Raw genomic sequence first — 27,308 nt, 5'->3', positions numbered from 1 at the left:
AGTGGGATTTGATTGGTCCATTTTCAAGCCGAATACATTTGCATTCACAATTTGAATTATCAACTTTCATCTAATTGACCATACCTTCTTCTGCCGGTTGAGCAAGGTGTCATTCTATCTAGTCTTACCCATTAAACCCACTTTTGTATTCATTGATGGCTTCAAAAGGATTATGTAACACTTAGGAGCAAATATACAGCAGAGAAGGCCAAAACTGGACAGCAAAATGGCAAAAATCTCCACAGCGACAATGTATTTTCCCTTTGTGCTGAGATAAGCTGGGATAAATGTTGACCAGACGCTAAGGAAGATCAGCATGCTAAAAGTAATGTATTTAGCCTCATTAAAACTATCCGGTAAGTTCCTGGCTAGAAAAGCAACCATGAAACTTATGGTGGCCAAGACACCCAAGTACCCTATTGTGCAATAGAACATGGCTACTGAACCCTCATTGCATTCTAGCAGGATAGTCCCGACTAAGAGCTGATATTTAGGTTCTGGAAAAGGTGGAGATCTAATCAGCCACACTGAGATAATGACCATTTGAATGGAGACGGAGCTAGCAATAATGAGGGCGGCTGTCTTAAATCCAAGCCACAGCCTCAAATTGCTTCCTGGCTTAGTAGCATTAAAGGCAAGGACAACTATGATGGTTTTGGCCAAGATGCAGGAGACACAAAATGAAAATGTGATTGCAAAGAGAGATTGTCTGACAGTACAGGTAAGTCTAGTGGGGTGGCCGATGAACATCAGGGAGCAGAGAAAGCAGGACTTCAAGAAAAACAGGAGAAGGTAACTAAGGTTCCGATTATTGGCTTTCACCACCACTGTGTCTCGAAAGTGGAGAAATATGTACAAAACCATTAGAGTGATGATAAAGAATGAAATTGAGCATGAGGCCATCACTAGACCAAGTGGCTCTTCATAAGAGAGGAACTCAATGACTTTGGGAATGCATTTGGTCCTCTTGCTGTTGGCCCACTGGTCCTCTGGACATGCTTGGCAATCAAGAGCATCTGCAGTGCAAAAAAAAGCAATTAAACTATGATAACCATACATCAGCTTGGTTTTAGAAGGTTAATGTGTCTGTTACCAAATAACTAAATCCGTTTAAGAGGTAATTATTTTTCGTGTGCAGTAAAAACTATGGAAACGTATTTATCATCAACAAACTTCCTTGATGTGATAGCATTATCTGAATGTGTAAGGCTTTAATTCAATCTGGTCTTCCAATATGCTAATACATTACTTATCCCATTATTATAATTTATTATTTGTACAATAGTTAGAGGCTTATGCAATAGCAGCATAGGGGGCGATATACAGGCTGGGAACGTGAAGAATCACTGGCGTTCCCATGCCTGTCGGCCGGTGACGGCCAAACCGGAAGTGTTCGCCAGCGGGTCCTGGACCATCAGAGCGGGGCTGCGAGGGCACCGATCGGCTGCAGGGGGCTGAGGGAAGCCCCAAGTGAGTTAATCTCATTTTTTTGGCCAGACACATATCAGATATCACATGTACCGTATTTCTGTAGAGTTTCCAATTTTTTTTAAAATGCTGTAGGCTTACTATACACCAGTGTTTCTGGATGCTTGCCTGGCTTACAGGGGTGAAAAGAGATAATTTGCATATTCAGTAGTGGTGCATTATGGGTAACCACAAATGTTCACTTAAAGCTTAATTATTGCAGGTTTCCAAGCATTGCTTGTCAGTAGGATGGCTTTTCGGTCTATTTTATCCCCCTGTACATTACTAGTGATTTGGGTCACCCCGAGCTGCTTGGTTACTCTGTTGTACTAGTCCAAGCCCTATCCCATACAGCCATCTCAATCCATGCCATGTACTGATGAGGACCAAAAGTCCCAAACAGGCTGTCTACATGTGGGGTTGATGTGGTTGTATAAAATATAAAGCTATAGGCGTGCTATACACCAGCGGTTCTGAATGCTTGCCTGGCTTGCAGGGGGTGAAAAGAGATAATTTGCATATTCAGTAGTGGTGTATTGTGGGTAACCACAAAATGTTCACTTATAGCTGAATTATTGCAAGTTTTATTCTGTTTTAAGATGGCAAATTACTCCAAGCCTTTTTTAAATTAGATGTGACAGATGCTCTCTACCATATATAATTCCTAATTTAGATCATCTGTTTCCTGAAGTCAACACGTGCACAAAAAGACTTACAGGTGACTGACTATGACTTACACCAGATCATGGTGTCAGATAATGTATTCTCAAGAAAATGTTTATTCCAAAGTGCAAATGCAGACCAATCAGTCAACATAAAAATTGGCCTGTCTCGAAACCCGGCGAGTTTTGGCCTTCTGCTGTTGTAAGGAGTGATGATCACCAGAAGGAAAGCTGAAACTGTTGGGTTTGGAGAGTGGACGAGTTTCACATTGACTGACTGTTTTTAATTTGCTCTTTATATGGATTATCCTGGATGTGAGTTTTTGTTAAAGGGTCCTAGTTATAAGGATCCACAATGTGAGGGACCTGTGTTCCTCAATGTTTTTATCTGTGGAATAAACATTTTTATTGAGAATACATTTTTAGACACTTTTTCATTATTGATGTGGTGGTGGTCAGTCGACTGTAAGTCTTTCTGTGCAATGGTGACTGCAGGAAACAGAAAATCTGAAAAAGGAATTTCAGATTGAAGGTATTGTTACAAGTGTTTTGCTGGGAACTGGTTCTCATTATTGGACACCTTTTGACCACAATGGGAAACTTTTTTGTGCTCTAGAAGACCTGGAATGATAAAGGCGTAATTTGTCATTCAAAGTGCTGTAACTTACTTGTTTTATTTGAGATCATGCCTTCTGGGCAGAAAACACAGTCAAAGCAGCAAAAGGGCTGGCCTGTCTGAGGGGCTTTCCTATAGCCAGGCTGGCAGTCATCACTGCAGACAGAGCGTGGAACCTTGCGGGTACGAAAGAGATACAGTATGACAAACATGGTGGTGAACAGGTGGTAACTTTACTGCTTTAGTTAGAGTTAGATTAATGGTCTGTCTATGATGGAAGATACAAAAACGTAGTAGTCCGCACCACCTTCATGCATGTATCTTCATTTATTGGTAGAAAAAGACAAACATATTAAAAAGAACTGCAGGGCAAAACAGTCCGCTGTTTCGGGCTACCTGCCCATCTTCAAGTTGCCCAGTTTGATTGATTGATTAAAACACATATCAATGCACACATATATATACATCTTATCCAATCGTGGAAGGTATACAAATTAGAAAACCTGATGGAGAACTGATCACTTGCATATACTGACCACACCTATAAGGCCACAAAGTGAGCTGATTGGCTAGAACCGAGTTTCAAATTCCCAGTACAATGTAAATACAATAAAGATCGTTATCAGCATATCTCACAGTAATCAGATCTCCCATAATCCATATAAACAACCATATACATCATCATGTAAGTTCATAAGCAAGAACGGGTGTCAAGAATAGTAATAAACACTCACATGGGGATCGAAAATCCTATAAACAAACAGACCCCACTGGCAAGGAATGATGGGAAAGGTCTGCCACCCAATCAGAAATCCCAGGGGCGTGTATCAAACGCTGTATGTGAAGAGGCGCAGACCTATTGGAATGCCGCCGGCGATATTGCCCAAGGGGATCAGGTTCTGCATCGTAATAACAAAAAAAAAAATTACGATTATGCGAAATTCCTGTAGAGTTGTCGCGAATATTGAATTCTCGCGAACGGCGAACGAGAACTTCCGTAAATGTTCGCGAACAGGCAAATCTGGCAAACCGCCGTAGACTTCAATGGGCAGGCGGATTTTAAAACCTACAGGGACTGTTTCTGGCCACAAAAGTGATGGAAAATTTGTTTCAAAGGGTCTAACACCTGGACTGTGGCATGCTGGAGAGGGATACATGCCAAAAGTCCCACCAAAAGTTATCTGCAGCAAGTCTGACCCCTCTCTCATTAACAGTCAGCAGCCAGCAGAGAATTAATCCAATATGGCCACCGTCCGCAACTGCTTTTTAATAGGGGGCGGGGGTTCAGGAAGGGGTGCTAGCTGATTGGCTGCCATGTATCTGCTGACTGTGAGGTAAGGGGTCAAAGTTTAGCTCAATGATGATTTATGGGGGTGAATCGAACACGCCAAATGTTTGCTGTTCACCGCAAATGCAAACAGCCGATGTACGCAGAATACTGCTGGCTGGCGAACTGTTCGGGCCATCTCTAAATTCCTGCTCATCACTGCCTGTCACAATGATATGAATCTGGTGAGCTGCAGTGCTGGCTACTGAGGGTTAAGCATAGCGATCAACTGGAGATTGTAAGCTGTTTATAAGCTGAAGGACACCTATCCTACTGCCACATCATCCATTTCTAGAGGGATCCCTTAGTTACATGACTGACTTCTCTAAAGGGGAATTTCTCAGGAACGTCTTGTGAGAAAACGCGGAAAAGCCGCCGAGTGTGCTGAAAGCAAGGCGGCTGATTCCGCGTCCAACGCGGCAGTTTGCACGCATAGGCATGCGTCTGGTAGTGTGGCAGAACGCGGAAAAGCCGCAGCATGTTTTAACAGCAAAGCAGCTGTTTCTGCGTCCAACGCGGTGATTTGCATGCAGCGGCGTGCGCTTGGTGTGGCTGGGTCTGTTAGTGCACAGAGGCAGATGGAGAGCTATGCGAGCGCGGGCCAGAAGTCAGGACCTTTATACCAGCAAGAGAAGTGTCAGCTGATCAGGACGATCAGCTGATTCCTGCTTGACTCATGATTGGCTGAGTGGCTCAGGCGGGGCAGCAGTGATCCGCTACTATATATTCTGCTTGCTTGTCAGTTGCTGGTTGTCTGCCATTGCAAACACTTACGTGGAAGCATTCAGACCTTAGTCAGATCCTACAGTGTGGTTGAACCAGGAAGGACCTGGGAATCCACACTGAGCTAGAATACTCTCTCTTGCTTATTCTATGTTATGCTTTAGACCAGTTCCAGGGTGTTGTGACTAAGGACCTCACACCCAAGACTAGGGAACTGTATTATCATTTGTGCCATGCTCCAGACTAGTTCCAGGGTGTAGAGACCAAGGACCTCACACCCAAGACTAGGGAACTGTATTATCATTTGTGTTATGCTCCAGACTAGTTCCAGGGTGTAGAGACCAAGGACCTCACACCCAAGACTAGGGAACTGTATTATCATTTGTGTTATACTTCAGGCTAGTTCCAGGATGTAGAGAACACGGACCTCACACCCAGACTAGGCATTGTTTGATATCTGTTACTACCTTGGGAACTATCTCTCTCCCTTAAGAGATAGTCTCCTGACCTGCTAGTGACATCCACCCTTCAGGTGTCACTCCCGCGCAGGTTCCTCCTACCTTCAGCCTGACTCCACCCCTTGGAGAATCTCAGGCTGTTGGAAGGTTCCTGTGTCAGCATAAGCAGTATTCCAGGCTGCTTCTGATCACCTGCTCAGCAGGTGCATTACTCAAAGTATTACTGTTACACCAAACACTCACTTACCATAGGTGTCCAGAGGTTAGCAATATATCTGATTGTTGGTGATACTGCAGATCATCAATGATCGGGTATATACCTGCATTCTTGGTGATACTGCAGATCACCGATAATCAGATTCTCTCTGCGTGCTGACACCAATCGTTACACGGCTCAATCGGATATGAAAAATGTATGAGTAATGGGATAATCAGCTCTACTTATAATGAAACTGGGGCTGTAAAGGTAGTCACCTTGTGTAGTCCTCCCGGCCACTGGATGGCGCTAGTATTGATGAACAGTTTTGGTCCATTGTTAATGTAGTTATTGTAGGTTCCTACTTTTGTATACCGTCCTTTGTTTCCTTTCACATTCCAGCTCAGTATATCAAAGTATCCGTAGAAATCTCCAGCAGCATCGAATGACACCTCTTCCCCAGCAGTGTTGATAAAGTAAACTCTTTTCAGATAATACAATAGCTGGTGAAAGAAAAAAAACATGGGAAAATAGTATCATATTATCTCTGTCTATCTCTCTCTCTCACCCCCCAGATAAAATAACTAGGCAGCACCTCTCTCGAAAAACATATTTAGGCAGTGCGTACCTTCAAACAGAACTCTCAAAAAACATAATTACAAAGTATGTGCATAATCCCCCCATAAATGAATGCAGCGCTCGGTAGCATGTACACCCCAAATACTATAATAAGACAGTGTACCCCCAAAAAACATAAATAGGTATTGTGCACACCACAAACAACATAATTAGACAACATGCACCCACTAAAAAGAGAATTATGCAAAGTGCTCCACATGTACAATTTGGCAGCATGTACCCCCAAACACATACCGGTAATTAGGCAGTGTGTCCACTGGGCAATGTGTCCACAAAATCATTGACATTCAGTTGTGTCTGTCTGGTGAACAATTGTATCACTAACAAAAAAGAGCCTGAAAATGCACTAGTTGCCAAAATCTGAAAAAAATCCTTATTAATCGCTTTAATATCCAGTGAAAACAAAACATAGGGAATGGAGGAGACAAGGGGGGATGGGGACAGGGGGACGACGACTGGAGGTGATAAATTGGCAATCAGAGCAGTGTACAGTGAGGGCTATGGTCTGAACGATCTGAATGCAGGTACTCGTAATATACAATAAATATAGATAATGTCAAGACAATAATAAGTAATGGATGGTGGTCCCATTAAGAGGAAAATGAGGGGCACATTGATGATGACCCAATTTTAATACCAGTGAAACAATCTCCATGTGTGATCAATACAGGAAATCAAAAAACAATAACATTACAGTAAACATTATTGATTGATGATTACAGTGAAAAGTGATAGTGCAATACCAAAAATATACATAATATAAAATAACATCCCAAATACAGATATCAGCAATGAGCAGTAGTGGAGCTCATCCAGATTCTGGATATCCGGATTACCCGGATAATCCAAACTTTTTCAGCTATCCAGTTGGAATCGGATTCCGGATATCCGTCGGATATCCGAATACGAATACTGTAACTAAGGAGGTGATGTCATTGAGCCAATCAGAGGGCTCCCAGCAGAAGCCCTAGCAACCAATCACAGAGGGGAACTCTGGCCAGCCCCTCCTCTAAATAAAGCAGCGGCCATTTTGAGGGAACTCGTCCTCGCTTTGTGACTGCTCACTGAGAGACATCTCCAGTGCTGTTTGGCTAAATCAAGTGCTTTCTACTGTGTTAAACCCAGCGTTTTTGTACATTAACACCTGTACTATACCACTCTTTTATTGTTGTTTAGCTAGCTTGTTGTATTGTTGTGATTTTAGTTAGTGTGTGTGTGACAGTCTCTGCTGCAGCAGCTCTCTAGGTCCTGTCTGTGTTTGTGTGTGTGCTGTTTGTGCACACAGGCCAGGCCTGTGCTATATTGCCTTAGCTACAGCTTTATCAACCACCTGGGCCAAAAAACATCATCATAAGCATGAGGAGTTCAAGAGGCTGAAGGAAGCTGCCCCTGGCAGTGTGCTGACCAAAAGCACCGCCAGAACCCCCTTTGCCAGTGCCACTCCTGCTGACACTGAGGCCTGTTCAGGCAGCCAGTCCTCCTCCTCAGTGGTCTCCTCTGCAACCACTGCTCCCTCCTCCTCTTCCCATGCATCCAAAAAATGCCAACAGACCCTTTTGAGCAAGTCCTTTGTGTTCAGGGCTCAGCCTCCCAGCAGCCGTCGCATTCGCCAGCTGAACGGCCTGCTTGCACGAGCCATGTCCTCCCAGCTCCTCCCGTACTCCTTTGTGCAGGAGGGGAGCGACATCCCAGCACATGCACCGCTTCGCGATGGCCAATGTGGAGTGTGGGCTGGATCATGTGGTAGGTGAGCGGGTCCATGTGACCATGGACTCCTGGAGCAGCAGGTTCGGGACAGGCTGCTATCTGTTGTTCATGACACACTGGGTCAGTTTGGTGGAAGGGGGTGAAGAGGGGACAGCAGCATCAGGCACAGCAGCAATCCAGTGGGTGGTGCCACCCCGCAGCAGGGTCAGGGGAAGTGCAGCAGGCTCAGATCTGGTTCCAGCCTCCGGCAAACCCACCGCCGCCAAACACCCCCGCCTCAGCAGCAATGTGAAGGCCCGTGGCGGGGTTTGCCAAGCGCTGCTGGAGATGGTCAGCCTGGGGAAGCACAGACTGACGGCAGACCATGTCCTGGCCAAACTCCGAGACCAGGAGAGGAGTTGGCTGACCCCCAGAGGCCTCAAAGTCGGAGAGGCGGTGTCCGACAATGGGGCCAACCTGGTTGCTGCCATCCACCGGGGAGATCTCACCCACATCCCCTGTCTGGCCCACGTCCTAAACCTGGTGGTGCAGACATTTCTGAGCAACTACCTAGGCTATGGACCCACTTTTGAAAGTGGCTCGAAAAATGGTGGGTTATTTCCATCGCTCGGGCAGTGCCTCTGTGGCCCTGGAAGCCGTGCAGCTGGAGTTGAACCTCCCACGGCACCGGCTTATAATTGATGTTGCAACACGATGGAACTCCACCCTGGCCATGTTGGAGCGTCTGGTTGAACAGAGGCAGGCTGTCAACCAATACCTGGCCAGAGCCACCGCGGACGCCACCGTGTTCGGACATCATCTTCAATGCAGAGTGGGAAAAAATGCAGCTGATGTGCTTGGTGCTGGCACCCTTCTTGGAGGCCACCAACATGGTCAGCCGGAACCGTGCGTCACTGTGTGAGTGGGTGACCATGGTGTGCATGCTTGACAAGGTCCTCAATGCTCTACTGGAAGTGGGAGAGGCAGCCTTGATCCAGCAGGAGCAGCAGCAGCAACCTTCACAGTCCACCTCTGTGCGTCAGGAGGCGGAGTTTGAGGACGTGTAATTGGAGGACTTGGAGGAATTGGGGGTCCCTGACCTTGAAGATGAGGGGGCACAGCCGAGTGCAGCTGCCGTGGTGCGGGGGTGGAGAGAGCAGGGGGAGGCTCAGGAATCAGAGGAGGAGGACAGCACTGGGGGTGATGAAGAGTATGTGTCAGCAGAGATGGCAGCCCTCTTCCCCATGGTAGCGCACATGCTGCAGTGCCTGCGCAGTGACCCAAGGGTGAAGCAGATGTGTGCTCGGAAGGACATCTGGATCACCCTGATGCTGGACCCACGGCTGAAGGGGAAGCTGCATCAGTTCCTGCCTGCAGGAAGAGACCCTGTGCGCCGAATGAGGGACTTGCAGCAGTCCCTGGTCCGGCGCTTGAAGGAAGCCTTCCTCCAAACTTCCCCCGCCCCCCTGCTGTCACAGTCCAGCCAGCACAGCAGCAGGTGCCTGCGTCCATCATCAGCAGGCACCCATCAAACCTGCTGTCTCTCACAAAGGCACTCTACACCATGCTGGTACAGCTGTTGACTGAGGAGGTGCCTGCAGCAGCATGTGGCTATCAAAGCCAGGACCAGCGCCTGACCCGGATGGTGGCAGACTACATGGGGTCCTACAGTTGGCTTGACAACGACACCCCTGTGGACCCCTTGGATTACTGGGTCAAGCACCTGGATATTTGGAGCGAGCTGGCGCAGTACACCCTGGAAGTCCTTGCTTGCCCCCCTTCCAGCGTGCTGCTCGAAAGGTGCTTCAGTGCGGCCGGTGGCGTGGTCACCGAGAAGCGCTCTCGTCTGGGTGGACAGACTGCCGTTTCTCAAAATAAACCAAGCTGGGGTGGTTGGTGAATTCCTGGCCACTGTTGTTGGCAAGATGGGGAAATTAAGTGGCTGTAAATCACTATGCCTGCCTTACCACCCTTTACCACCACAACCTCCAGGCTCCGTCTTGAGTCAATAAGCCTGGTTCAAAAAATTTTAACAGCCGTTGTGCCAACACACTAGGTGCCATGGTCTATCTAAACACAATTGGTGTGTAATTTTTTTGGAGGTGTCTGAGCTGAAAACTGTCATGTCCCAGATGTGCGGTTGGACTTTGGACACATTGGGCTTGATTCACAAAGCGGTGCTAACCTACTTAGCACGTCTAAAGTCTTTAGACGTGCTAACCAGGGTGCTAAGTAGGTTAGCACCGGATTTCTCAATCAGATTGCGCGCTAAGTTTGCACGTGCAAAGTTTTACGCGCGCAAAGTCTTATGCGCGCTAAGTCCCATAGGCTTCAATGGGCACTTCACGCGGAGCGCCCTGCGCTCTGTGCAGTGCGCGCGTAAAGTTTTACACGCATAAAGTTTTGCGCGTGTAAAGTTTTACGTGCGAAAACTCGTTTAGACGTGCTAAGGGGGTTTTCACAGGCGTGCTAACAGTTAGCACCGCTTTGTGAATCAAGCCCAATGTGGGCTGCACGACCGCTGTCTGGAACCTAGTCCTGATGTTAATTTACAGCCATTTTTTTTGTGTATTTTTAACTCCCCACATAATAAATTAGTGTTTCCCTTTAAAAAAAAAACATGATGCTACATGCATCATTTACCTCAAAAAAACGTTTTGGAAGCTATTTATAGGCCACTTCTGTTTTTTCTATCCGGATATCCGAATCCGCCCGGATAATGCATTCGGATATCCGCATGTATGTGGATATCTGAACGTTCGGATTCGGATATACGATTCGAATCCGGATACCTGGGTATCCGGATCTGAATCAATTCGGATTTTAAAAAGGGGTATCCGAGCAGTATAAAGTGAACAGTGCACACCAATGTCAATGATCAAAGTGCATAGTGCCAAGATATCATAAGCTAGGATAGAATTCAATCTGCTGTACAAAGAGCGGTAACATGCGGTATCATACCAAAGCTCATCTCCAACCAACCTCACAATTTACCCAGATCTAAGCACTGAACATAAACAAGACTGTGAAGGGCAGCCACAACTTTACCCGCAATCACCCCACTCTGCAATGTTGTAGCTGCTCCCGGGATTTACACGTGCATCACGGGACACCCACTTCCTCAGAGACCACACAATGGTGTAGCGCGGTCTCTGAGGAAGCAGGTGTCAATACTCACCTATGGAGAGGGAAGGCTCTGGGTCCTATAGAGCCTTCCTGGTCTCCTCACATTCCCCCGCAGGCTCCCCATTAGTAATCTATGACCCATGGGTTGTAGACTGCTCTCTTCCACGTTGGACTGGCTTTGGGAGTCTTTGGAAGCGATTGGGTTTCCGAATACGGGATGCTCTGTACTGCGCATGCGCAAGCACCCTCTCTCACACACTCATGCATGCGCAGTACAGAGCTGCCGGTTTTCGGGAGCCCAAGTTCTTCCGAAGACTTCTGAAGTCTACTGCAGCAGGAGATTCAAATGGAGAAGCCTGCGGGGGAACGAGAAGACCGGCAGGAGAATGGGAAAGCTCTACAGGACCCATACACTTCCCTTTCCTCATGTAAGTATCTGTTGTTTTTTTTTTTTTAAGTTCAGACTTACTACTGTGATTTAACCTACACACACCCTAGATAGACCAAGACTAACCAGCCAAGCTAACCTAAAGCTCAATGCTAGCCTGATCAAGTTTTACTTTTAATTGCCCTCTTCTATTACTGCTTATATACTTTCAGATGTTTATGATTTTTGACATTATTACCTGCCATGGCATTATTTCTTCTTTCTCAGCACATTTTCCCATGAATGGACCTTGTCCAGGTTTGCAGGACAGCAGGTCATGGAGAGCGTGTGCAGTAGCGTAGAGAGCATTGTGGGACATGTACACAACTTGAGATGTTGGGTCATTGAATTCGGTGATGTCATCAGTTACTATCTTCTCTAAACCAGTGCATGTCTGTACACTGGTAGCAGCACTAGATACATTGGTGTTGCCCATGTCTTTAGGCCACTTACAGCTAAATGTCCTTTCCCAAAACTGTTGGATGGACAGCATTCTTGGATAGGCAGATGGTTTAATATTTTGGAGAAAACTGGACCAGTTTGGTAAGACCTTCCTGCTTTTAGCAACCCCAATGGTATTGTTAAGCAAATTCCAATACTCTGTCACCAAAAACACAGGTGAAGAGTACCAAGCTTCAATTCCAACCCAAATTTTTCCAGCAACATTTTGAAGGAGGACCTCGATGAATATGCCGTTGGTTTCTGGGGGAGTGGTGTACAGAAAAACCACAGAAGCTGTTGACTTCCGAACTGTCTCTATGATCTTTGCCACTGTCTTTGTTTTGGAATCTAAGGCAATGGTTTCATAAAAGGAAATACAGACCTGTTTTTTGGCAGCCTCATTCTTAAGAGCTATCCCACCATGTGTGCCATAGTCTGATGAGGAGACAAGTATACCAATCCAAGTCCATCCAAATGTCTGGCAGAGGTCAATGAGAGCTTGTGGTTGGCTGTCAACGCTGACCACTGTTCTCATGATGGATGGGAATTCCCACTTGTTGCTTAGAGATGGAAGAGATGCAGCATAGTTCACCTGTGGAAGAAAGGGGTAATGTAGCATATACAGGCCCAAATGCAATTCACCTTTTCTCCTGAGTTTTCTCCTAGGAGATAATTTTTCATCTTGTATTTAAAATAACTTTTGAGCAATTTGGAATTTAAAAAACACCAAAAAGTAGTAGAAAAACTACTATCAAAATTATTTTAAGTATTTTCTTGCTTGTCGGTGGTTAAAAATGCATTTTATTGACAAGTTATGAAAATATCACCCAGGACAAAACTTAGGTGAAAAAGTGAATTGCATCTGGGCCACAGAGTTCAAGTAACAGAACAACAGGAAATAAGGGTGCAGGAGCCCTTTTGGTAAAAATGGCACCGCCATGGGTGCCTAAAATAAAAGCCACATTTCGCGGCAGCCAATATCGGGCACCTCAGGGTGCAGCAACCTGCGGCTTTTTGAATGGCCGCAAAATGCAGCAAAGAAGGTAAATGTGGGTGCCTGGAGGTGCTTGATTAGAGGCAAGAGGGTGAAGTTTTGGTGTTGAGAGAAGCATCTGATAGATTTGTGGGTGCTTGAGCTTGCAGAAAACCAAATTAGGGCATTGCCTAGCAGGTGCGGCCACCAAAATTTCACTCTCTTGCGGCTAAAGTTGACCTTCTTTGCAGCAATTCTATTGCGGCTTTGCAGCAGAGGGCAGGTAAAGCTTCATGTTTAGACGCCACGGGGGATGGGGGGGAGGCTGAGAGGGGGGTTGGGGTAGGTTTAGGCACCACCGGGGGGGGGGGGGATTTAGGGTTAGGCACCACTTGGGGTGTCTTTTGATTAGACACCTCGGGGGGGGGGGGGGGGGGTTAAGGTCTTAGGGTTAAGCACCTGGTGGTTTAGGCACCACCAGGGGTTCTTATGGTTAGGCCGCACCACCAGAGGTGTGTTAGGGTAAGGCACCACCAGGGGGGTCTCAGGGCTAGGCACCACCAGGGAACGGTTTTGTGTGACAGTAGGGTGAGGTTTATCCATAGTAAAATTTCGATATATATTAACCAATATTTTACTATCAAAATCCAGTAGTAGAATATCGGTATTTTTAGCGATAATCTACTAGCGGCAATCCCCTGGACCCTTTTTTTCAAGTGCCTTTATTTTTCATATATGCCGAGTAACGCCCACTTTCAACAATGTTTTTGGAAAATTGTGCCTAGCAGTGCTAACACAGATAGATATATGTTTTAATCACTCTTATGTTGTATCTATGTGCATTTTGTGAGAAAAAAAAAAGTCAGGCCTAACCGACTGGTGGGAACTTCTGTTCATATATCAACCCAAACCTGAATGAGAAAATATCTGTTACAGATTACCTCCTTACCAAGCTGAGCATGAGTCCATCAGATAAGCTGAAGAGGATGTACTTAACTTACATCTCATGCATATACAGTACTTCTCATTTAGGCTCCAGCGTGGAAGCAGAAAATTTGGGCACCAGAGGTACCATCTATTTGAAACCGTAGTCTGCATAGCAAGCAGCCCCGGCACCCGAATTGGCACCTAAGATATTTTTTGTCTTACAGCAATCAGCAGGTTTTTGGCAGGGCAGTTAATTAGGAATCCTAGGGGGTGGGCAGATACGGTTAGGCATAGTGGAGGTTGGTTGGGGATAGGCATCAGTGGGGGACTCGGTTAACATTAGGCATTGGTGAAGGATTAGGCATAGTTTAGGGGGATCAGTTAGGGTTAGGCATAATAGGGGAGGGGTTTCATTAAGGTTAGGCATCGATGTGGCAGGCAGCTAGGGTTAGGCATAGTTGGGGGATCGGTTAGGGTTAAAAATAGTTGGGGAAGGGGTTGGTTAAGGTTAGTTATCAGTGGGGGATAGGTTAGAGTTAAGCATAGAGGTAGGGCTCTGTATGAGAATAGGGATTGGTTCAGCGATAGTAAAATATCAGAATTACCATTGTAGAATTGTAGAATATTGGTAAATCTACTTGTGGTTATTTCCGGGACTCAAGTTTCGAAGCAGGTCATTTTGGTGGCTAGCACTCAGTGCTGAGTGCTGAAGCTCGGCTCTGTCATAGCACTAGTGCTCTCCTGCACGCCCTGCACAAGAGTAATTTGGGGAGCCGACCCCCGGGGTACGCCATCATTCGACTCACCCTGCTCCCAGCTCACTGGCGGCAGAGGTATACATACGCCCAAGTTTACCCTATTAATAAAATTAAGAATTCTTCATCAACTTTTTGTATTCTAGAAGGAATTTAACCACTTCCCAACCACAGTTTTTCCCTCTTAAAAACCAGAACAATTTTCCCATCATTTCCCTCCCATTCATTTGCATTACTTTTATTGTTACTAATCACACAGAAATGATCTATACATTGTTTTTTTGCTACAAATTAGGCTTTCTTTGGGGTGTACTTTTTGTTAGGAATTATTTTATTTTATATACATTTTATAGGGAATAAAAAGAAAAAAAATCCTTATTTCTCAGTTTTTGCCCATTATAGTTTTAAAATAAAACTTGCCGCTGTGGATAAAACCCACACATTTTATTTGCCCATTTTATTTGCCCTAATAATAATTAGTCTGTATTTGCAAAATAACAGTAATAACAGTAATATACCCTCATGACATACATATTAAAAAGTCCAAAAGGTAACTATTTATGTTTTTTATTTATTTTTTAAATGGTGTCATTTTTTTTCAGGGCTGATAACAAGCAGGCTGAGCAGTGAAGAATGAAACAGAGAGCAGAGTAGGTGTTTTCTCTAATGTTCCCACTGATATATATGGTACAATACATGAGGGTGCTTCGTCTCTGGTACACTTTAATATTATAGAAGCTGACATGTCATTGCATTCCAGCGGATCTGAAGGTGTGGCTAGCTTACAGGGACAACAATGGATCATTTGCATATTTCAGCAGTGATGTGCTGGGCGACATATCAGAGCTCATTCCAACCAGAATAATTACAAATCCTTTCTGTTTTAAAAAGGAAAACTTTTTTTTCAATTGCATTTTAGTAAGAAGGCTTTTTGGTCCATTGTAGCCCCTTACACACTCCTAGGAGTTCTGGTTCACCATATACTTGCTGGGTGGGTACTCTGTAACTCAGGAGGATTTTAAAATGAGTTTATAATAGTTATGCTTTTAAATTCTTCTTCATGGGCTCACCTCTGGTATCCGCCACAGTCCAAGAACCCTTGACATGGCCACCACAGAGGTCGATAAAGGATCTCCAATAATAGCGGGTATCTTTCGTCGTTGACCGCACCTGTAGTTAGGAACTGGGTTTCGTCTTCCTGTGACCGCCTGAAGTGTAGCCTGGAGAGAATACGCCTCAGAGAAACAGGAATCGTACATTTGGAACCCCAGGGTGATGTTTGGAAGGAAAGAATTCTGGTTGATCTCGTTTGTAGCGAATAGCAAGGCAAGGATGGACTTGTAGAGGTCTCTCCGAAACCTGGAATAAATGGAAAATGTATCTGCTTTTTCTGCAGACTTATGAATCGATACATAGAGAGTTATAGGAGACAGTCCTGAGAATTATGGATGCCTTTAGCATGTGAAGTTGTAAAATGATAATTAAAGCAAACCTGAAGCAAACATAAACTTATGAGATATTGAATTATATGTGTAGTACGGATAATAAATAGAAGATAAGTAGTAAAGAAACATTAAAGGAAAAGAGTCTCATGTTGTTTTCAGGGCAAGTTCTAGACTTTTTAGTACCTGAGGCAAACTTGTGATGCACCCCCCTTCCGGATTTAGAATAATCGTACAGCACCCAACAATTTGCACCAGGGGGTAACTAGAAATCACTCGGCCCCCCTGCAAAACTTTGGTTGGGGCCCCCTTCCCCTGCACACTGATTAGGGACTGTCTACAAATCTTTGTCTACAAAACTTTGCAGACATCAAACCAACAAACGTTGATTCCAGTGATACCTTTAATGACTAATTGTACATGGTTATTGCAAGCTTGCAATACATTATTTACAGTTAGTCATTAAAAGAATCACCGGAACCAACGTTTGTTTGTTTGATGTCTGCATTTCTGCTCTCGACTAACACCGGACCACCCTTCATTTGCTTCTACAAAACTTTGTATGATTCGTTATCAGTGGCTGAGCGGATGTAGTCATTAGAACAATTGTTCAGAGAGCAGAAAGTTTTTTCTCTCCTTGCTCTGAGTTGTCAGTCTCTCAGGACAGGGCCCCCTGTGGCTTCTGGGCCCCCATGCAGCTGCATCCCTTGCAGGGTCTATTGTTATGCCCCCCTGGTTTGCACGGCACGTTATACAGTAGCTGCAGTGCGAGTTTTGTTATGTAATGCTATTGTGCCATGTAATATTTCTGCTTCAGTTAATGTTCTCAGTCAGCAAGGGAGCATATGCAACAACCTGAGACATGACATGCTGCACATGCCCGTTTCTAGGGCCGTGCGGGGCGAGCCGCCGCCCGGGGAGCTGTTGGGAGGGGGGCGCTGTAATGGAGGGGGGAGCCGGAGCCGCGGGGAGGGCAGCCCTCCCTCTCCCTCCCTCTCCTGGGCCGCCCTCCGTGCCCCCCCCCCCCTCTCAGATGCATACTCAGGCAGGAAGCGCCACTGTTTACAACTCACCTCATTGGCTCCAAGCGCTGCTCTCTCGCCGCAGGTCTCCTCTCTGTTTACACGCTGATACACACGCTGCCTGAAGCAGCGTGTGTATCAGCGTGTAGGCAGAGAGGAAAAGACCATCGGCGAGAGAGCAGCGCTTGGAGCCAGGGAGGTGAGTTGCAAACAGCGGCGCTTCCTGCCTGAGTATGCATCTGAGAGGGGGGGGGGGGGCACGGAGGGCGGCCCAGGAGAGGGAGGGAGAGGTCGGGCTGCCCTCCCCGCGGCTCCGGCTCCCCCCTCCATTAGGGAGGACAGCTACCTATCTAACCTACGCTGGGGGGCACCTACCTAATCTAACCTACGCTGGGGGGCAGCTACCTAATCTAACCTATACTGGGGGGCACCTACCTAATCTAACCTACACTGGGGGGCAGCTACCTATCTAACCTACACTGGGGGGCACCTACCTAATTAACCTACACTGGGGGGCAGCTACCTATCTAACCTACACTGGGGGGCAGCTACCTATCTAACCTATACTGGGGGGCACCTACCTTATCTAACCTATACTAGGGGGCACCTACCTAATCTAACCTACACTGGGGGGCAGCTACCTATCTAACCTACACTGGGGGGCAGCTACCTATTTAACCTACGCTGGGGGGCAGCTACCTAATCTAACCTACGCTGGGGGGCAGCTACCTATCTAACCTATACTGGGGGGCACCTACCTAATCTAACCTACACTGGGGGGCAGCTACCTATCTAACCTATACTGGGGGGCATCTACCTAATTAACCTACACTGGGGGGCAGCTACCTATCCAACCTACGCTGGGGGGCAGCTACCTATCTAACCTACGCTGGGGGGCAGCTACCTATCTAACCTATGCTGGGGGGCAGCTACCTAATCTAACCTACACTGGGAGCAGCTACCTATCTAACCTATACTGGGGGGCACCTACCTAATCTAACCTACACTGGGGGGCAGCTACCTATCTAACCTACACTGGGGGGCAGCTACCTATCTAACCTACAGTGGGGGGCAGCTACCTATCTAACGTATACTGGGGGGCAGCTACCTATCTAACCTATACTGGGGGCACTTATCTAACCTGTATTGGGGGCACCTACCTACCTAGCTAGCCTATACAGGTGGCAACTATACTGGCTACCTATATTGGAGACACCTACCTAAATAACCTATACTGGGGGCACCTACCTATCTAACCTATGCTGGAGGCAACTATTCTGGCTACCTATATTAGAGGCACCCACCTAGCTAACCTGTACTGGGGCACCTACCTATCTAACTTATACCGGGGCGCCTGCCTATCTAACCTATACTGTGGGCAACTATACTGGCTACCTATACTGGAGGCACCTACCTGGCTAACCTATAGCGGGGGCAACTATACTGGCTCACCTATGCCTGGCTACCTATACTGGGGGGACCTATAGCTGGCTACCTATACTGGGGTACCTATTCTTGGCTACCTATACTGGGGGGACCTATACTAAGTGCAACTAGACCTGGCACACCTATACTGCGGGCACCCATACCTTGCTCCGGGGGGGGGCGCAATTTTTACACCCTCGCCCTGGGTGCATTTTAACCTAGAAACTGCACTGATGCTGCAGCTCAACACAAAAACACACTGGCTGGCTGGCTCTAAATCTGTGACAAACAAACTGCTCACCCTCAGCCAGTTGGCCGTCCTCCATTCCTCCAGGACAGCAGTGCCAGTTCCTCCCTTCTGCTGTGCAAGTCATATGAAAGACTGCTGCTTTCCTGCCTCCCCCCCCCCCCCTCCTCACTCACTGTCAGATTCCTCACACAGCACAACAAGCTGCTTGTCCCAAATTATGACCTCTTCACCTTTTCTCTCCTCTCGCTTCTCCTCTTTTACTCTGACTTGAAGCTGTAAGTGTAACTAAAGTACAAACATGCTGCCCTTGTAATCTCTGTGCCTGATGCAAATGTTTCACCTTGCTTTATGAGATAACTGGCCCTGGTTGTTTTCCAGTACAGGAAGATTTAAAAAAAAAAACTCAGTTATCTATGGAAAAGAGCTTCTCTGAGATTAGTTGACCCACTGGGTCAGAAAAAAATCGGAATTCTGCAGAAAACCGATTTATTACAACTCTGTAATTTTATCCAAATCACAGAACTCGGAAGCATTGGACCAATCAAAGAATGCAGAATTTCTCTGCAAAAATTGACCAGAGCTTTTAAAAACATCTGGCAAATACCTATAAACTCCAGTTAATTCAATACAAGCTACTGAAAAGATGGTACCTCTCCCCCCCGGGAAGCTAGAATAAAGGGACGCCATTCTAACGAATGTTGGAGATGTGGGGCAGATGACGGTACTCTAACTCCTAGGTTCTCAACATGTGGTACGCGTACCCCAGGGGGTACTTCTGATGGTTCCAGGGGGGGCGTACGTTAAAAAAGGGCACCGGGAAAAAAGGGCGCATTTTTAAACGATAAGCATGAATAACGTTTAAAACAAATTGTGCTATATTTCGTTTAAAAATAATGTTTTATAAAGTTATAAATCATTAAATAATGTGTATGAAATCGGCAATTGTAAAAACATTAATCTTCCCTGTTTAAAAAGTGAAATGTATAATAACGTTTTATAAAAGATTAATAAGAATGTTACTAAAACTATACTTAACCCTACTCTCACACAGAACCCTCCCTGTACCTACCCCTAACCCCTAGACCCCCCTGGTGATGCCTAAACCTAAGACTCCCCTGGTGGTGCCTAAACCTAAGACCCCCCTGGTGGTGCCTAAACCTAAGACCCCCCTGGTGGTGCCTAAACCTAAGACTCCCCTGGTGGTGCCTAAACCTAAGACCCCCCCTAGTGGTGCCTAAACCTAAGATTCCCCTGGTGGTGCCTAAACCTAAGACCCCCCTGGTGGTGCCTAAACCTGAGACCCCCTGGTGGGGCCTAAACCTAAGACCCCCCTGGTGGTGCCTAAACCTAAGACCCCCCTGGTGGTGCCTAAACCTAAGACCCCCTTGTGATAAGCATTAATAACGGTTTAAAAAAATATTATGCTGTTTTTCGTTTAAAAATAATGATTTAAAAAATATTGTACTGTTTTTCATTTAAAAATAATGTTTAAAAAATTATAAATCATTAAATAATGTGTAATCATGAGAAGCAGTTATGAAACATTAAAAGTCTCCGGGCGCCGCTTGTAAAACGTTATTTTTCTCCGGCGCCCTTTTTTCCTGTTGGGCGCCCATTAAACGATATTTATTATGGGATTGAATGGCGGCACCCTTTTTGTCCACCTGCCTCATGCGCTCAAATTTCCTGCCTCCCCTAGGGGGTACTCAGACGCGATATACTTAACCAAGAAAAACAAATTTAGAGATTTACAAAATGATAACTCTTATTTAAACAACACCTAATTAGTATTTTAGCCAATTAAAAGCAATAGTAAATGCTTGAAGACTGTTTGGAACAAATTATCATGTACTACGATTAAATATATATTTGTCACGGGGTACTTGTGATAATGTTTACTATGCTAGGGGGTACTTGGTGAGTACAGGGTTTTAAAAGGGGTACATACCAATAAAATGTTGAGAAACACTGCTCAAACTCATATATTCTGGGCATGCCCCAAAATAAAAAAGCTGTGGACTGTCATAATATCTTTCGGCAGGGATGACAATAAACCTTTTAAAGACCTGGACAGTAAAGCAAATTCTTGGGTTAGGGGATGAAAACGGTAGCACCTCATTAAAAGAAATAGTGGTTTTGGTGGTCAAAAGACTGATTGTGCAGAGATGGAGAGAAGTTGTTACTCCAACCTTGGAGGACTGGATTGATGGGTTATCCTGTACCATTGAGGACTGCACTGGACTTATGGAAGAAGGGTCATTATCTAATAAACTGAATGTAATTAGATCCTCTTGGGACAATATACTAAGCACGATGATGTGATTCGGAGAGTGATTGATAGGGGAGAATGAAAATAAACGAATGGAATGTTTGGAGTATAACGAATGGAAGAGCGAGTATGTATATTCAGTACAGTGTGTTTTTAAGTCAAATATGTATGTGAAGTATGAAGAGGCAGAGAATAGATGGTTCTAGCTTAAATTTTGTATCATATGAAGCGTATTTGTAGGACTTAGGGAATAGCCTAAGACTTGTGTACTCACTAGGCTTGGGAATATTATATTGGCGGAATGGTTTATAGCTCTGGTGATTATTTTGCCTTTGGTTTTTTTCTTCTTCTTTTTTTTTTCCTTTGTGTTTTGTTGTTGTTGTGGTTTTGCTTTTTTGCCTTACTACAACTTTCTCTTTTAAAGTTGGAGGGAGGGATGGAAGGAAGAAGAAAAATAAAGATTTCATTGATTAAAGCGATAGACCAACAATGATGCAAAACAATTACCGGACCCAAGAGGGCTGCGGTGAAGCTTGTATTAAATGGTTGGGCTTATGATACAAGAGCTGAGTTGGAAAAAAAAATTGGATTACTGCAGTCATATTAGACCAATCACAGGATTCCATTTTCCCAATTTACGATTTTTTTGGTCATTTTTTTGCATTGTCTATTGCACAAAATGACTAATGAAATACTACTCGAAAATTGGAAAATCTTAAATTGGAAAAAAGGAAAATCGGAAAAACAAAAAAATGGAAAGCGGAAAATCAGAAATCGGAAAAATGGGACTCTGACATTTGCATTGGCGGAAATCTGAATTTACGTGGCTTAGGAAAAAGGCAACTTCTGACTATCTCTGACATTGGACCAGGGGCGCCGCCAGCATACAAGCAAGCCAAGCTCCCGCTTGGGGCCTCACAGTGCGGGGGGCCTTGCTCTGCTGCTGGCGGGCGTGCGGACACCAGGCGGAGCGGCAGGGAGAGAGAAGTTTCAACTTGCCTACCTCTATCCTGACAGGTTCTATCTACTTCCTGTCCCGGCATCTGTCGCTATGGTAACAGCGCCCCCTGTGATGACGTACCGCATGTCATCACAGGGGGAGCTCTTACCGATGCGATGTGCGCTGGGAGAGGCTGAAGATAGAAGCTGCGTGCAGGATGAAGGCAGGTAAGTGGAAACTTCTCTCTCCCGCCGCTGCGCACAACCTCCTGCCTATACTGGGAGCATATACCAATCTAACCTATACTGGGGGACATATACCTATCTAACCGATACTGGGGGCATATACCTATCTAACCTAAACTGGGGGACATATAGCTATCTAACCTATACTGGGGGACATATACCTACCTGACCTATACTGGGGGACATATACCTATCTAACCTATACTGGGGGACATATATCTACCTAACCTATACTGGGGGACATATACATATCTAACTTATACTGGGGGACATATACCTATCTAACCGATACTGGGAGCATATACCAATCTAACCTATACTGGGGGACATATACCTATCTAACCGATACTGGGGGCATATACCTATCTAACCTATACTGGGGGACATATACCTATCTAACCTATACTGGGGGACATATACCTATCTAACCTATACTAGGGGACATATACCTATCTAATCTTTACTGGGGGACATATACCTATCTAACCGATACTGGGGGCATATACCTAATTAACCTATACTGGGGGACATATACCTATCTAACCTATACTGGGGGACATATATCTACCTAACCTATACTGCGGGACATATACATATCTAACTTATACTGGGGGACATATACCTATCTAACCGATACTGGGAGCATATACCAATCTAACCTATACTGGGGGACATATACCTATCTAACCGATACTGGGGGCATATACCTATCTAACCTATACTGGGGGACATATACCTATCTAACCTATACTGGGGGACATATACCTATCTAACCTATACTAGGGGACATATACCTATCTAATCTTTACTGGGGGACATATACCTATCTAACCGATACTGGGGGCATATACCTAATTAACCTATACTGGGGGACATATACCTATCTAACCTATACTGGGGGACATATACCTATCTATCCTATACTGGGAGACATATACCTATCTAACCTATACTGGGGGACATATACCTATCTAACCTATACTGGGGGCATAAACCTATCTAACCTATACTGGGGGACATATACCTATCTAACCTATACTGGGGGACATATACCTATCTAACCTATACTGGGGGACATATACCTATCTAACTTATACTGGGGGCATATACCTATCTAACCTATGCTGGGGGGCATATACCTATCTAATCTATACTGGGGGACATATACCTATCTAACTTATACTGGGGGACATATACCTATCTAACTTATACTGGGGACATATACCTATCTAACCTATACTGGGGGCATACACCTATCTAACTTATACTGGTGAACATATACCTATCGAATCTATACTGGGGGACATATACCTATCTAATCTATACTGGGGGCATATACCTATCTAACCTATAATGGGGGACATATACCTATCTAACTTATACTGGCGGACATATACCTATCTACCCTATACCTGGGGCAAATACCTATCTAACCTATACTGGGGGCATATAACAATCTAATCTGTACTGGGGGCATATACCTATCTAACCTATACTGGGGCAAATATACTGGCTACCTATATTGGAGGCACCTACCTATCTAACCTATACTGTGGGGCACCAACCTATCTAACCTATATGGGGGCACCTACCTATCTTACCTATACTGGGGGCAACTATATGAGCTACCTATATGGGGGGGGGACCTATAGCTGGCTACCTATACTGCGGGCACCTATACCGGTCTCCAAATTGGGGGCGCATTTTACGCCCTCGCCCTGGGTGCAATTTAGCCTTGTAACTGCTAGTATTTGGCTCCACCCACATCATGTTTTGGCCGCGCCCATTTTTCACTGCGGCGCGTGTTTTGGGTGTGGATATCCATTTTTTTTAGAAGCGGCGCTTTTCGTGGATGGGGGGCCTCAAGTTATGGACTGCTTGGGGCCACCAAAACCTTAGCTGCACCCCTGCATTGGACTTATGGAGGAAAGGGCTAAATTCACTAGGCCAACTATGTCTAAAAAGGATATGACAGATCTAACACAAAAATTCAGCTGTCAGAATATAATTAGCAGTACTCACATGTCACACATAGGGGGCGATGGCTGAGCTGAGAAGTTAATGACCGGCTGTACTGAAACTGTATTTATGGGCCCAATCAATCCCAATGAGATGTCCCCCTCTTCGGTGTAGTTGGGCATTGAGGAAGATGACAGAATACAGCTGGAGGCTCGGACTCCCACACGGCACAAGAGCGTGATCATTATTATCAGCCAAAACAAGAGAACCATTATATTATTGTCAGGAGCAATAATAAAATCTGATCTGCCTGGTAAGAGTAAAAATTAGTTTATTAGGAAAGAGAACCAGTCTATGTAGGAAAGCGTGTTGAGAAAGTAAATGTGGCAAGGGTATAAAAAACTAGAGAAACCAGAATCAGGATGAATTTTACTTTGACCAAATAAGTTTGCATTTACAGGAATTTTTTGGCCTGGCGTTGCCCGATTATGTATTTGGCTGGTGTTGGCTGCACCCATTTTTTCTAACCCTAACACACAATTACTCAACTATTCAATGATCAAGTTTGTAAGCTTTGCGGTCTTCGGCACTTGCATTGAAATAAAACAAATTTGATTGACTGTTTGTGGCTCCACCCCCTTTTCTGAATTTGAGCAACAGTCACCAAATGACCAACTGAACCAGGTTTGAGGCTTGTTCCATTAACAGTGCAAGAATGGCAGCAATTCCCCTTGAAAATCAATAGGTGAATTTTGATTGGCTTTTGTAGGCTCCACCCACTTTTCTGAATATTAATCCCAGTCACCCATTGACCAGCTGTGCAAAGTTTGAGAACCCTGCCATTAACAGTGAATGGCTCCAGTACATTTTCCTAGTGAAATTTGTATTTGTCTCCGCCCACTTTTTGGTTATATGGATTAAAAGTATCCTATGCGTTATTCCAGGTAATGTGCTATGGGTGTGCCAAATTTCATTCAAATCCGTTCAGCCATTGTTGCATGATTGAGTAACAAACATCCAAACATCCAAACTTTCACATTTATATTATTAGTGAGATAGCAAAAATTTGACTGTATAAGAAAGTAATCAAAGTATAATAACATGTCATCACAGATCGAGGCGCATCTAGGGAAAACAGCGCCTATGGCAAACACTGAACTCTGCCACTCAGGGAAGGCGACGCGCCCTCCAAATATTTAGTCTCGGTTGAATTGGCTGTGTCTGAGTTGAGGTGAAGCATGGCCTGTAAGAATGGAGTAGCGTAATAGGTCAGTCAATACATATCCCCAAAATAACAAACAGCTTGTCCCCCCAAAAATGTAACCAGGCAGCAGAATGTCCCTCAGATAAAAACTAGAATCTGTATGGAGAACACCAGGGATGCTATAGAGCAGCGCCCCCAGTGAGAGGCACCCATGGCACATGCCAGCCCTGTTTCTAGGGGCGTGCGAGGCTTGCTGACGCACTGAGCGCTGAGGGAAGGGGGAGCGCCGTGATGGAGGGGAACCAGACTTCCCCCCTCTTCCTCTCCCTGGGGCTCCCCTCCGCTCCGTGCTCCCCCCTCCTATGTAGAGATAGCGCAAGAGGGAAGCCTGTATTAATAACTCACCTCCCTGATCGTTCCAATCACCGTCTCTCATCTCCGCCACTGATCTCCGCATAGCCGCTGATATTCACTCTAATTCCTTCTTAACAGGAAGTAGAAAAGTGTATATCAGTGTGGCCGCGGCTCCCCCTCCATCACTCCATGATTCCATGCCATGTCATAGATACACTTTAGTTCCGCTATCCATTCTAGAATTATAGAAGTGTGTGAGGATTTCCAGTGTCTAGCAATGAAGACGTGCATGGCTTGAATAAAATGTTTTTTTAGGGTGCGTTTAAACTTTTGAATGGGCTTGTCTGTGTGGTGTAGCAAATAATGGGCAGGATCTGTTTTTGGGTTGGCAATAGTGATCTGCCAATTACGATTACGTTTCATTTTGTTTAATCTTTCGCCATCGCGACCATACTTAATTACAGTTTGGACATGCAATTGATTTAGCGTAATACATCTGTAATTTTGCGTAATTTAGTGCCAAATTTAGTGGTTAATAACAAAGCACCCATACATGCTATCAACACCAAAATTGCTATGTTTGTTGGGGGGAATATTGGGAACAAGTCAAAAAATATTTTTTCAAAAAGCCCTTGTAGTTTTTGAGATAATAGATTTTGAAAATGCAAAGGAAAAAAGGATTTTTAGACTAATTTTTCTGAGTTTAAAAACCATTTTTTAGTTTAAAGAACATTTTTCTTTGCATTTTCAAAAATTAATTATCTCAAAAACCACGAGGTCTTTTTGAAAAAATATTTTTGACTTGTTCCCAGTATTCCCCTGGACATAAGTAGCAATTTTGGTGATGATAGCATGTATAGGGGATTTGCTATTAACCCCTTCCCGACCACCTAACGCCGCTGATAGACGCCAGGAAGGTGGCTCCCCCAGGACTGCCTAATGCCGATTGGCGCTGGGGGAGTGTTGTGCAGGGGATCGCGTGGTCATCTGCGCACGCCTCCCCAGTTGAGTGATGGAACGGAGCTCCGCCAACAGTCTGCCAGCGGCAATGACCGCTAGCAGACTGAGGCGAAAGCAAACGGCTGCTTGTTTTCTTTGTACAGCGCTGCGATCTACCGCAGTGCTGTACTGGGGACAGCCCTGTCACTTGGCTGTCCCCTGGAGTAGCCCAAAGAGCAGGGGGGAGGAAGACATTGTGGGGGAGGAAGACATTTTAAAGAATTTTTTTTTATTAAAAAATAAATAACAATTAAATTTATATAAAAAAATACTAATAGCAGCAGCGATCAAAGCCCACCAACAGAAAGCTCTGTTGGTGGGCAGAAAAGGAGGGGATCCATTTGTGTGCTAAGTTGTATGGCTCTGCAGTAAGCTGCAGAGCACTGAGTTGTAAAAAAATAGCCTGGTCACTGGGGTGGGAGTGGAGCCTGTGGTCCTTAAGTGGTTAACCACTAAAATCGACACAAAATTAGGCACATTTTTTATGGATTTATTACGTTTACATGCAAAATTAATTACTCAATTTTACCAAAAATTTTGCATTATGATTTGCATTATGATTTTGCATCATAGTTGCGAATATGATGCAAAATTACAATTACGCAAAATGTGTGCTCATCACTAGCTGGAAACCTCTAGAATCTCTGTATATTTTTGAGCCTCACCCCAGAAACTTGTAATTCGAGGGTAGCTCCAGAAAATGTGTAGCAGCGGGCCCACCTGTTGGGCACACCATCATCACAAGGGATCAGCTGCGGGATAGATTCTATGAATCC

The 27,308-nt window shown here is 45.1% G+C and overlaps 1 protein-coding gene across 1 annotated transcript; it reads right to left on the bottom strand.

The window, feature by feature from the left end:
• Positions 1-88: 88 nt before the first annotated feature.
• Positions 89-16,943, bottom strand: LOC137527469 (extracellular calcium-sensing receptor-like). Its single transcript, XM_068247983.1, has 6 exons — positions 16,939-16,943; positions 15,494-15,782; positions 11,527-12,360; positions 5,728-5,952; positions 2,798-2,921; positions 89-1,016 (listed from the first exon to the last, which is right to left on the bottom strand). Exons 1-6 carry the CDS (start codon positions 16,941-16,943, stop codon positions 115-117), a joined length of 2,379 nt encoding a protein of 792 aa, XP_068104084.1. The 3' UTR covers positions 89-114.
• Between the last annotated feature and the right edge of the window lie 10,365 nt (positions 16,944-27,308).

Source organism: Hyperolius riggenbachi, chromosome 8, assembly GCF_040937935.1.
Source record: "Hyperolius riggenbachi isolate aHypRig1 chromosome 8, aHypRig1.pri, whole genome shotgun sequence".
Lineage (NCBI taxonomy): Eukaryota > Metazoa > Chordata > Amphibia > Anura > Hyperoliidae > Hyperolius > Hyperolius riggenbachi.
Note: the sequence above shows the minus strand (reverse complement) of the source record. Positions and strands in the feature narration are given on the sequence as shown.

What these genes read in the sequence shown, in the direction of transcription:
- LOC137527469 (XM_068247983.1), bottom strand. An exon ending in GACTGTGGCGGATACCAGAG is followed by an intron (nt 12,361 to 15,493) that starts GTGAGCCCATGA and finishes TTTCTTCCACAG; the next exon opens with GTGAACTATGCTGCATCTCT. An exon ending in CATGATCTCAAATAAAACAA is followed by an intron (nt 1,017 to 2,797) that starts GTAAGTTACAGC and finishes TTTGCACTGCAG; the next exon opens with ATGCTCTTGATTGCCAAGCA.